The 11,806-nt window shown below is 37.3% G+C and overlaps 1 protein-coding gene across 1 annotated transcript in view; it reads right to left on the reverse strand.

The window, feature by feature from the left end:
- Positions 1 to 11,806, reverse strand: part of LOC149723762 (uncharacterized) — a 57,270-nt gene that overhangs the window by 34,470 nt on the left and 10,994 nt on the right. Inside the window, exons 22-34 of the mRNA XM_089893443.1 lie at positions 11,593 to 11,725; positions 10,866 to 11,198; positions 10,023 to 10,257; positions 9,842 to 9,968; positions 6,487 to 6,523; positions 6,193 to 6,392; positions 5,386 to 5,620; positions 5,158 to 5,334; positions 4,951 to 5,109; positions 4,603 to 4,784; positions 4,401 to 4,528; positions 3,853 to 4,343; positions 3,435 to 3,752 (exon numbers count right to left, since the gene is read on the reverse strand). Coding sequence (XP_089749569.1) covers positions 3,435 to 3,752; positions 3,853 to 4,343; positions 4,401 to 4,528; positions 4,603 to 4,784; positions 4,951 to 5,109; positions 5,158 to 5,334; positions 5,386 to 5,620; positions 6,193 to 6,392; positions 6,487 to 6,523; positions 9,842 to 9,968; positions 10,023 to 10,257; positions 10,866 to 11,198; positions 11,593 to 11,725 — 2,755 coding nt within the window. The remainder of the gene's footprint in view (positions 1 to 3,434; positions 3,753 to 3,852; positions 4,344 to 4,400; positions 4,529 to 4,602; positions 4,785 to 4,950; positions 5,110 to 5,157; positions 5,335 to 5,385; positions 5,621 to 6,192; positions 6,393 to 6,486; positions 6,524 to 9,841; positions 9,969 to 10,022; positions 10,258 to 10,865; positions 11,199 to 11,592; positions 11,726 to 11,806) is intronic.

Below are 11,806 nucleotides of genomic sequence, written 5' to 3' on the forward strand. Positions count from 1 at the left end.
TATATTGATGTTGATATAACAGGGTGTGTTAATGACGTATATTGATGTTGAAGATATAACAGGGTGTGTTAATGACGTATATTGATGTTGATATAACAGGGTGTGTTAATGACGTATATTGATGTTGAAGATATAACAGGGTGTGTTAATGACGTATATTGATGTTCATATAACAGGGTGTGTTAATGACGTATATTGATGTTGAAGATATAACAGGGTGTGTTAATGACGTATATTGATGTTGATATAACAGGGTGTGTTAATGACGTATATTGATGTTGAAGATATAACAGGGTGTGTTAATGACGTATATTGATGTTGAAGATATAACAGGGTGTGTTAATGACGTATATTGATGTTGATATAACAGGGTGTGTTAATGGCGTATATTGATGTTGAAGATATAACAGGGTGTGTTAATGACGTATATTGATGTTGAAGATATAACAGGGTGTGTTAATGACGTATATTGATGTTGAAGATATAACAGGGTGTGTTAATGGCGTATATTGATGTTGATATAACAGGGTGTGTTAATGACGTATATTGATGTTGATATAACAGGGTGTGTTAATGGCGTATATTGATGTTGAAGATATAACAGGGTGTGTTAATGACGTATATTGATGTTGAAGATATAACAGGGTGTGTTAATGACGTATATTGATGTTGATATAACAGGGTGTGTTAATGGCGTATATTGATGTTGAAGATATAACAGGGTGTGTTAATGACGTATATTGATGTTGATATAACAGGGTGTGTTAATGACGTATATTGATGTTGATATAACAGGGTGTGTTAATGACGTATATTGATGTTGAAGATATAACAGGGTGTGTTAATGACGTATATTGATGTTGATATAACAGGGTGTGTTAATGGCGTATATTGATGTTGAAGATATAACAGGGTGTGTTAATGACGTATATTGATGTTGATATAACAGGGTGTGTTAATGGCGTATATTGATGTTGAAGATATAACAGGGTGTGTTAATGACGTATATTGATGTTGAAGATATAACAGGGTGTGTTAATGACGTATATTGATGTTGATATAACAGGGTGTGTTAATGGCGTATATTGATGTTGAAGATATAACAGGGTGTGTTAATGACGTATATTGATGTTGATATAACAGGGTGTGTTAATGACGTATATTGATGTTGATATAACAGGGTGTGTTAATGACGTATATTGATGTTGAAGATATAACAGGGCGTGTTAATGACGTATATTGATGTTGATATAACAGGGTGTGTTAATGGCGTATATTGATGTTGAAGATATAACAGGGTGTGTTAATGACGTATATTGATGTTGAAGATATAACAGGGTGTGTTAATGACGTATATTGATGTTGAAGATATAACAGGGTGTGTTAATGATGTATATTGATGTTGAAGATATAACAGGGTGTGTTAATGATGTATATTGATGTTGAAGATATAACAGGGTGTGTTAATGACGTATATTGATGTTGAAGATATAACAGGGTGTGTTAATGATGTATATTGATGTTGAAGATATAACAGGGTGTGTTAATGACGTATATTGATGTTGATATAACAGGGTGTGTTAATGACGTATATTGATGTTGATATAACAGGGTGTGTTAATGACGTATATTGATGTTGAAGATATAACAGGGTGTGTTAATGACGTATATTGATGTTGAAGATATAACAGGGTGTGTTAATGACGTATATTGATGTTGATATAACAGGGTGTGTTAATGACGTATATTGATGTTGAAGATATAACAGGGTGTGTTAATGACGTATATTGATGTTGATATAACAGGGTGTGTTAATGACGTATATTGATGTTGATATAACAGGGTGTGTTAATGACGTATATTGATGTTGATATAACAGGGTGTGTTAATGACGTATATTGATGTTGATATAACAGGGTGTGCTAATGACGTATATTGATGTTGATATAACAGGGTGTGTTAATGACGTATATTGATGTTGAAGGTATAACAGGGTGTGTTAATGACGTATATTGATGTTGATATAACAGGGTGTGTTAATGACGTATATTGATGTTGATATAACAGGGTGTGTTAATGACGTATATTGATGTTGATATAACAGGGTGTGTTAATGACGTATATTGATGTTGGTATAACAGGGTGTGTTAATGACGTATATTGATGTTGAAGATATAACAGGGTGTGTTAATGACGTATATTGATGTTGATATAACAGGGTGTGTTAATGACGTATATTGATGTTGATATAACAGGGTGTGTTAATGACGTATATTGATGTTGATATAACAGGGTGTGTTAATGACGTATATTGATGTTGAAGATATACCAGGGTGTGTTAATGGCGTATATTGATGTTGATATAACAGGGTGTGTTAATGACGTATATTGATGTTGATATAACAGGGTGTGTTAATGACGTATATTGATGTTGATATAACAGGGTGTGTTAATGACGTATATTGATGTTGATATAACAGGGTGTGTTAATGACGTATATTGATGTTGAAGATATACCAGGGTGTGTTAATGGCGTATATTGATGTTGATATAACAGGGTGTGTTAATGACGTATATTGATGTTGAAGATATAACAGGGTGTGTTAATGACGTATATTGATGTTGATATAACAGGGTGTGTTAATGACGTATATTGATGTTGAAGATATAACAGGGTGTGTTAATGGCGTATATTGATGTTGATATAACAGGGTGTGTTAATGACGTATATTGATGTTGAAGATATAACAGGGTGTGTTAATGACGTATATTGATGTTGATATAACAGGGTGTGTTAATGACGTATATTGATGTTGATATAACAGGGTGTGTTAATGACGTATATTGATGTTGAAGATATAACAGGGTGTGTTAATGACGTATATTGATGTTGATATAACAGGGCGTGTTAATGACGTATATTGATGTTGATATAACAGGGTGTGTTAATGACGTATATTGATGTTGAAGATATAACAGGGTGTGTTAATGACGTATATTGATGTTGATATAACAGGGTGTGTTAATGACGTATATTGATGTTGAAGATATAACAGGGTGTGTTAATGACGTATATTGATGTTGATATAACAGGGTGTGTTAATGACGTATATTGATGTTCATATAACAGGGTGTGTTAATGACGTATATTGATGTTGAAGATATAACAGGGTGTGTTAATGACATATATTGATGTTGAAGATATAACAGGGTGTGTTAATGACGTATATTGATGTTGATATAACAGGGTGTGTTAATGACGTATATTGATGTTGATATAACAGGGTGTGTTAATGACGTATATTGATGTTGATATAACAGGGTGTGTTAATGACGTATATTGATGTTGAAGATATAACAGGGTGTGTTAATGACGTATATTGATGTTGATATAACAGGGTGTGTTAATGACGTATATTGATAATAACAATTACCTGTAGTCTGAGTTTCTTTTGTTGTGAACACAGGGTTTGTTTCTTTTACAATTTCCGTGGTTTCCGTGACAATAGTTGACACGCCCCCGACAGTTGACACGCTCCCAGTGACAGTTGACACGCCTCCAGTGACAGTTGACACAGGATCGGTAGTTGTCGTGACAACCTTTGTTGTTGTTTCGATTGTTCGACCGCAACCATGAAGTTCTATCCGCAAACTGATGCCATTGTTACTCAACAATGGAAAGATTCGAATACGCTTCACGTTGATTGGATGAGGGAATTCATTTTTGTGGACGGTTGAATCGTCATTGTTGCCTGTATTAAATAACAGCTGTATGACAACATAATATTATTAAATAATAGCTGTATGACATCATAATAATGTCAATTAATAGCTGTATGACATCAAAATTACCTTGAAACACAATAGGATTCCCGAACGAATCAGCAAACATTGTGACCTCATTTATTGTTGCGTATTCAATCATATACTCGGACACGTACGACCCATCACTGCCACCTTGTGTTGTAATGCCGGTTAACTCAGTTACTTGAAGGAAACTAACTTCCAAATAAGGGGTGGTGTCGGCTTCCTTGGGTGACCATGACCCCCCATGATTAACCCTCGCATACTGGGGTTCTTTCCCGGGTAAATAAGACGAAGCATGAATAACTTGATCGTCAATTGTCCCCGATTCCATACCCATTGCGTCATCACAATACGGGGTAACACTGGTTTTGCTCATCACTGTTGTGGTAACAATGGATGCTGATGATGTCATAATAGGGGTTGATGATGTGACAACAGGGGTTGATGATGTCACAATAGGGGCTGATGATGTCACAATAGGGGCTGATGATGTCATAGCAGTGGTTGTCACAGCAACGGGTTCACAAGTACAACAACTGTAACAATGAACAATTAATAATATTATATTGTTCAACCATTATGACATCACAAACTTTTCATCGGAAGGTGAAATCAATTGAAATCCATCCTGACACTTGAGGGAGCACGTTTTGTTACAACTCGTCACTCCATTGTTACACATGCATGACTCACAATCACTTGCCCACCATTGTTCATTGTGCTGTAAACAATAAATGTATAACATCACAATACACAACAATGACATCACAATACACAACAATGACATCATAATACCTTTTTGTTGTCATGGATGCACGGACAACCTGATTCGTCGCTACCGTCGTCACAAGTGATAACATCATCGCAACGTGCGTCGTCACGGTAACAACGAGAACAATCGTTGCAGGAGGAATACCCGGGTTGGCACGCACAGGTTGGCTCTGTTGTGACCTCGTGTGGTGCAGTAGTTGTCGATTCTATGAGGGTTAGATTTAGTCTTGTTGGAAAGGGTTCGTTATGTATAATATGTTGATAAATTTATGTGATATATTAACACAACCGATATTTGGTTGCAGAAACATAAACATACTAAATATGATAAATATTTATACACACTCCCTGCTATGATGTCATAATACTAACTTTCGTCACAATAGCAACAACCAGTGTCGTCTCGTTGCAAAATCATTCCATCATCACAACTCTCGACGGGACAGTAGGTGGCGCACCTGAGCACACCAGCAATACAAGCGCATCGTTCGCAACCTCGCTCGTAAGTTTCACCAACAATCACCATTATACCTACAATACTAGGGTTAATATAATGTGGTTTGTTGTTTTTCTAATCACCATTGTTTGTCACACAAGGGCATTGTTCTACTGGAATGCATCGGTTTGTGACATCATCAATCGCCATTCCTTCTTTACAAGAACAGCATTGTTCACCCATTGATGACATCACACATGATCGATTGTTGTTCACATCCGCACATGTTGGCGTACACGTGCAAATCCCGTAAACTTCATCTAAACATATTTTGTTTGTTTTTGCGTCTTGTGACAAAACAATCAACTTACTTTCATCACAAACAGGTTGTGATGTCATGGTCACGTTGGGTTGTGTTGTTGATGTCATAATAGGAAACGTGGTAGCAGGAACGCACACTGGACAACAAACCCCCGCGATATGAACCATTGACATCCCTTCACTCTCATTACACGGGATTCGATCACAATGTATATTCTGACAACTTATGTTGTTGTTGAAGCACGAACACCTTTCACATAATCCTCGTTTCCATGTCGAGCCAGGCTGGTAATACAATATATGGGTGAATATTCACACATCAGTTTATAAGCTATGATGATAAGGATTATAACCCGACCACAACGGACAAACATGAACCATCATGTCCCCCCCTTAACACAACCCCCCAACCCTGCCAACCCCACCAACCATCCAACCCCCAACCCCGCCAACCTCATCAACCAACCCAACCCTGCCCACACCCCTTATTTTTCTATTTTATGTGGGTGAGGTCCTGCGGCGTGGCACGCCATGGGCCCTAGGATTTAGGTCATAATTGACCCATTACCCCAACACCCGGTGTGCTACTGCATGGACCTTCCCAGTTTAAGGAGACTGGCACTTCCCCGAAGGTAGGCGACAAGGGCTTTAATGGTGATGGATAGGAGATCTTCTCTTGACAGCTCGGTCAAGTTTAGATGCTCCCGTCTTGCATTCGCATATGCTGGACATATGCCAACATAATGAAAGGATGTCTCATCTTCCTCGCCACAGACAGGGCAGATGGGACTCTCACTTTTTTTAAGTTTATGCAGATGACTGGCAAACATGCCATGCCCCATACCAACCCCCCGTACCTCATGCATCACCCCGACATCATCGACACAAGCACACGTTGTGGGTTCAACACACGCGCCATCTTCCCCCACCACTTTTCCCACAGGACACGAACACCCACGTACGCAACCCATTGTTTCATCACAATCCCCATTATCGATGTAATGGCATCGTTGCGGACATCGCATGCAATCAACTTCTTCCATTCCCTCATCACAAACTAAAACAATATAAAAATATATGTTAAAAATATGAAATATTAAAACTAAATGGAAATATCATAAAAGTATTAACAAAAAATAGAAATAATATACCTATGTTTGTGGTGGTCTCACTAGGTGGTGTTGTTGCCTGAAAATATAAAATATAATATAAAAAAATATAAAAAAAAAAAATAACTTTAGTAACCATAGCAATCATTGGTAACCATAGCAATCATTGGTAACCATAGCAATCATTGGTAACCATAGCAACCATTGGTAACCATCACTGGCGTAAAACACGGGTATGCAAGGTATGTCTGCATACCCTGCTAAACTGACATAAAATAACGTGATTTATACTTTTCGGGTTTATTCAAATAAATTATACACGGTTTTCGGATAGGATAGGAACGGTTTCGCAGCCTACTCATTTTTTATTGCTTTCGTTACGTTTACCCGGGTACGTAGCGATTATTACGTTTACAATAAACAATTGCGCATGCGAGTGCGATGCAACAAAAGTGAATGAAAATATCATCCAATCATAAACAATATAATGTAGCCTGTCAGTTATTTCATTAAGATCAAGTGAAAAAGCCATTTAGAAAGAAAAACTAAAGGTTTGTCAAAAAGGAAGTTGCAACCCACGCGAGTGGCCAGTGTTTCTGCGTATGATTTCGTAATTAAAGGCGAAAATTGTAAAAATACTTTTATTTTAATATTGCAAAATCTTTTGTAACAATTATAAATAAATTTTATTTACATTAATTCTACATTCTGTAACACTGCAATTCACGAGACTCGTATTCTTGTGCGGCCTCTTTGATCGTGAACCACGTGTTCGTTTGATCTGAAACCACGTGTTCTATGCGATTTTAATTAGCGGCTCCTTCCGACTAAACCGAACGTGTTCGCGTGCGCCTTTTCTCCTTAATGACGTCATTAGCGCGCAGGCAAAGGCTATTATCAATTGTCCACAGAAGCATATTAATAAAACTATAACGATTTGCACATTTTACATGTCTGGCTACAGGTGTAATATCATAAAACGAAATGTGAATTAAATATTCCAATTCAACCATATTCATGACGAGACCAGTCGTCAATACAACATTTCACTCTGCCAACTTTGTAATTGGATAATATGTATATCATATGTAAAATCGAGTTTAACTTTTGATTGCATGTGGTCAATGGAGATGCGCCGCCTTTTATCGGCACTCGGCCGGCGTTGATTGACAGGTTTTTAATTAATTTCTTGGCTTGTAAAAAACGTTGAAACAAAACGTTACCAATAGAAACGATTCTAGATTTGCACCGGTTATACAATATCGGTTGTTTCACCACAGTAAATAAGGTTAAATAACGGCATCGAATTTGCTGAACGGTCCTTTTCTCAGCTCACCTACACAGCACCATGCGTCAAGATTTTACAGTAGAAAGTGAGGGGGGTTAAAGCAAAATTTTTTTTGCGCCTACGGCGCAAATTATAACCCCTTTTTTCCACACGTCTATTTGCGCCGTTGGTTGTAGTAATCATAATTCAATAATATATGTCAAATTTTAACACATTTTTTAACACAACGACGCACAGACGTAAATAACACGCAGGCGAAGTTTCACACGCTAAGTAACCGCCGCAATACCGACACAATGTAGTTCATTGTTAAACGACCACATTAACTTTTGCCGCCCTGACATATTGAAAGTTTTACGCCTATGGTAACCATAGCAACCATTGGTAACCATAGCAATCATTGGTAACCATAGCAACCATTGGTAACCATAGCAATCATTGGTAACCATAGCAAACATTGGTAACCATAGCAATCATTGGTAACCATAGCAAACATTGGTAACCATAGCAACCATTGGTAACCATAGCAATCATTGGTAACCATAGCAGCCATTGGTACCCATGGCAATTATTGGTAACCATAGCAAACATTGGTAACCATAGCAACCATTGGTAACCATAGCAATCATTGGTAACCATAGCAAACATTGGTAACCATAGCAACCATTGGTAACCATAGCAACCATTGGTACCCATAGCAACCATTGGAAACCATAGCAATCATTGATAACCATAGCAAACATTGGTAACCATAGCAACCATTGGTAACCATAGCAACCATTGGTAACCATAGCAAACATTGGTACCCATGGCAATTATTGGTAACCATAGCAACCATTGGTAACCATAGCAACCATTGGTAACCATAGCAATCATTGGTAACCATAGCAAACATTGGTAACCATAGCAATCATTGGTAACCATAGCAAACATTGGTAACCATAGCAACCATTGGTAACCATAGCAATCATTGGTAACCATAGCAGCCATTGGTACCCATGGCAATTATTGGTAACCATAGCAAACATTGGTAACCATAGCAACCATTGGTAACCATAGCAATCATTGGTAACCATAGCAAACATTGGTAACCATAGCAACCATTGGTAACCATAGCAACCATTGGTACCCATAGCAACCATTGGAAACCATAGCAATCATTGATAACCATAGCAAACATTGGTAACCATAGCAACCATTGGTAACCATAGCAACCATTGGTAACCATAGCAAACATTGGTACCCATGGCAATTATTGGTAACCATAGCAAACATTGGTACCCATGGCAATTATTGGTAACCATAGCAACCATTGGTAACCATAGCAATCATTGGTAACCATAGCAGCCATTGGTACCCATGGCAATTATTGGTAACCATAGCAAACATTGGTAACCATAGCAACCATTGGTAACCATAGCAATCATTGGTAACCATAGCAAACATTGGTAACCATAGCAACCATTGGTAACCATAGCAACCATTGGTACCCATAGCAACCATTGGAAACCATAGCAATCATTGATAACCATAGCAAACATTGGTAACCATAGCAACCATTGGTAACCATAGCAACCATTGGTAACCATAGCAAACATTGGTACCCATGGCAATTATTGGTAACCATAGCAACCATTGGTACCCATGGCAATTATTGGTAACCATAGCAACCATTGGTACCCATAGCAACCATTGGAAACCATAGCAACCATTGGAAACCATAGCAATCATTGGTAACCATAGCAATCATTGATAACCATAGCAAACATTGGTAACCATAGCAACCATTGGTAACCATAGCAACCATTGGTAACCATAGCAAACATTGGTACCCATGGCAATTATTGGTAACCATAGCAACCATTGGTACCCATAGCAACCATTGGAAACCATAGCAATCATTGATAACCATAGCAAACATTGGTAACCATAGCAACCATTGGTAACCATAGCAACCATTGGTAACCATAGCAAACATTGGTACCCATGGCAATTATTGGTAACCATAGCAACCATTGGTACCCATGGCAATTATTGGTAACCATAGCAACCATTGGTACCCATAGCAACCATTGGAAACCATAGCAACAAATATAATGATACGCATACCAGTTGTGTTGTGTATTGTGATGTCATAGTGGTATATTGCGATGTGACATTATTAGTTATGGTCGTAGGCTCAGTGGTTTGTCCACAAGGTGTCCCACTACACCTCAAGTTGCTATCCACGCACATACTGTTGAAAACATTGTTATAATAAACCCAACAAACCTACGTATGTTGAACTTACCAATCCATACAATTGTACTTCAATGAAACACCTTTAGGAATCACCAAGTTGCCAACTTTGCATGGACATTGCATCCTCTCAATGCATTTACCATCATGCATCACTGTACCATTAGGGCAGTGACAACCTTCAACACATGTATTAGTACACCCCTCATCTGATGTAGATGACCAACAACTAGACGAACAAGTTGTTCCACATTCATCGTAAACTTTCCCTGCTTCGCACTGAAGACCTGCGATGGTAGTAATATATGATATCTATTCAACAATTTTATGATATCTATTCAACAATTATATGATATCTATTCAACAATTATATGATATCTATTCAACAATTATATGATATCTATTCAACAATTATATGATATCTATTCAACAATTATACGATATCTATTCAACAATTATATGATATCTATTCAACAATTATATGATATCTATTCAACAATTATATGATATCTATTCAACAATTATATGATATCTATTCAACAATTATAAGATATCTATTCAACAATTATATGATATCTATTCAACAATTATATGATATCTATTCAACAATTATAAGATATCTATTCAACAATTATACGATATCTATTCAACAATTATATGATATCTATTCAACAATTATATGATATCTATTCAACAATTATATGATATCTATTCAACAATTATAAGATATCTATTCAACAATTATACGATATCTATTCAACAATTATACAATATCTATTCAACAATTATATGATATCTATTCAACAATTATATGATATCTATTCAACAATTATAAGATATTTATTCAACAATTATACGATATCTATTCAACAATTATATGATATCTATGCCTTACCACAACTCCCTGTCGCCCTCCAGCGGATATGAATCCCCATCTCATTGCATTCCCTCACGTACGCAGCAACTGCCGTACACAAACACTCACAGTCACCCCCCCTGTCGCAACCACATGAATCCCACACACAGGACGCATAGTAAGGCTCGGGGTCAACAAAGGCGTGGCATGATGAGAACGGAGATTCACGGATAGCACGACACGATAGTCGGGCCCAATCTGCACGCTGTGGGCTCACAATGCATGGATGAACTGGGTCATCCTCGGATCTCGGACACGAACTATAAACCTTCCACGTATCGCCAAACATGTGGACACTCGACTCCAACTCACCTGGATTTCAATAATAAACAAATCTATTAAACCCCCATAACCTCATGTGGGGTAAAGTTTCAATAATAACACGACCTATGATAACCCCCATAACCTCATGTGGGGTAAAGCTTCAATAATAACACGACCTATGATAACCTCCATAACCTCATGTGGGGTAAAGCTTCAATAATAACACGACCTATAATAACCTCCATGTAATGACACATAATAGACTTGGGTTGTTCAAATTATAAGCCACATCAAACAAAAATCTACCCAGAGTGTTGTAACTGGTAAGCACACAAGGATAAAAAATGATGCGAAAAAAATATGAGCAAGGCCCTCACCCATAGAGAATAATAATAAAAGCACATAATAACAATCCCCCACACAATAACCCCAAATACTCTACCTTGTCTAGTTTTCAAATCATTCAAAGCATTTCCATCGAAGTCCCCACAAAGTCCACAAACTTTTCGTTTAAACTTTGGTTCAAGTTTCACGTAGACCCTTGTGCCAACATCCCATAAGATGGTAAGCCCAATCTAAACAATGTAATGTTAACTCATACACACAATATAATGTTAACTCATACACACAATATAATGTTAACCCATACACACAAT

The sequence above is a fragment of the Ciona robusta genome, unplaced genomic scaffold, assembly GCF_009617815.1.
Source record: "Ciona robusta unplaced genomic scaffold, ASM961781v2 AP042743.1".
Classification (NCBI taxonomy): Eukaryota; Metazoa; Chordata; class Ascidiacea; order Phlebobranchia; family Cionidae; genus Ciona; species Ciona robusta.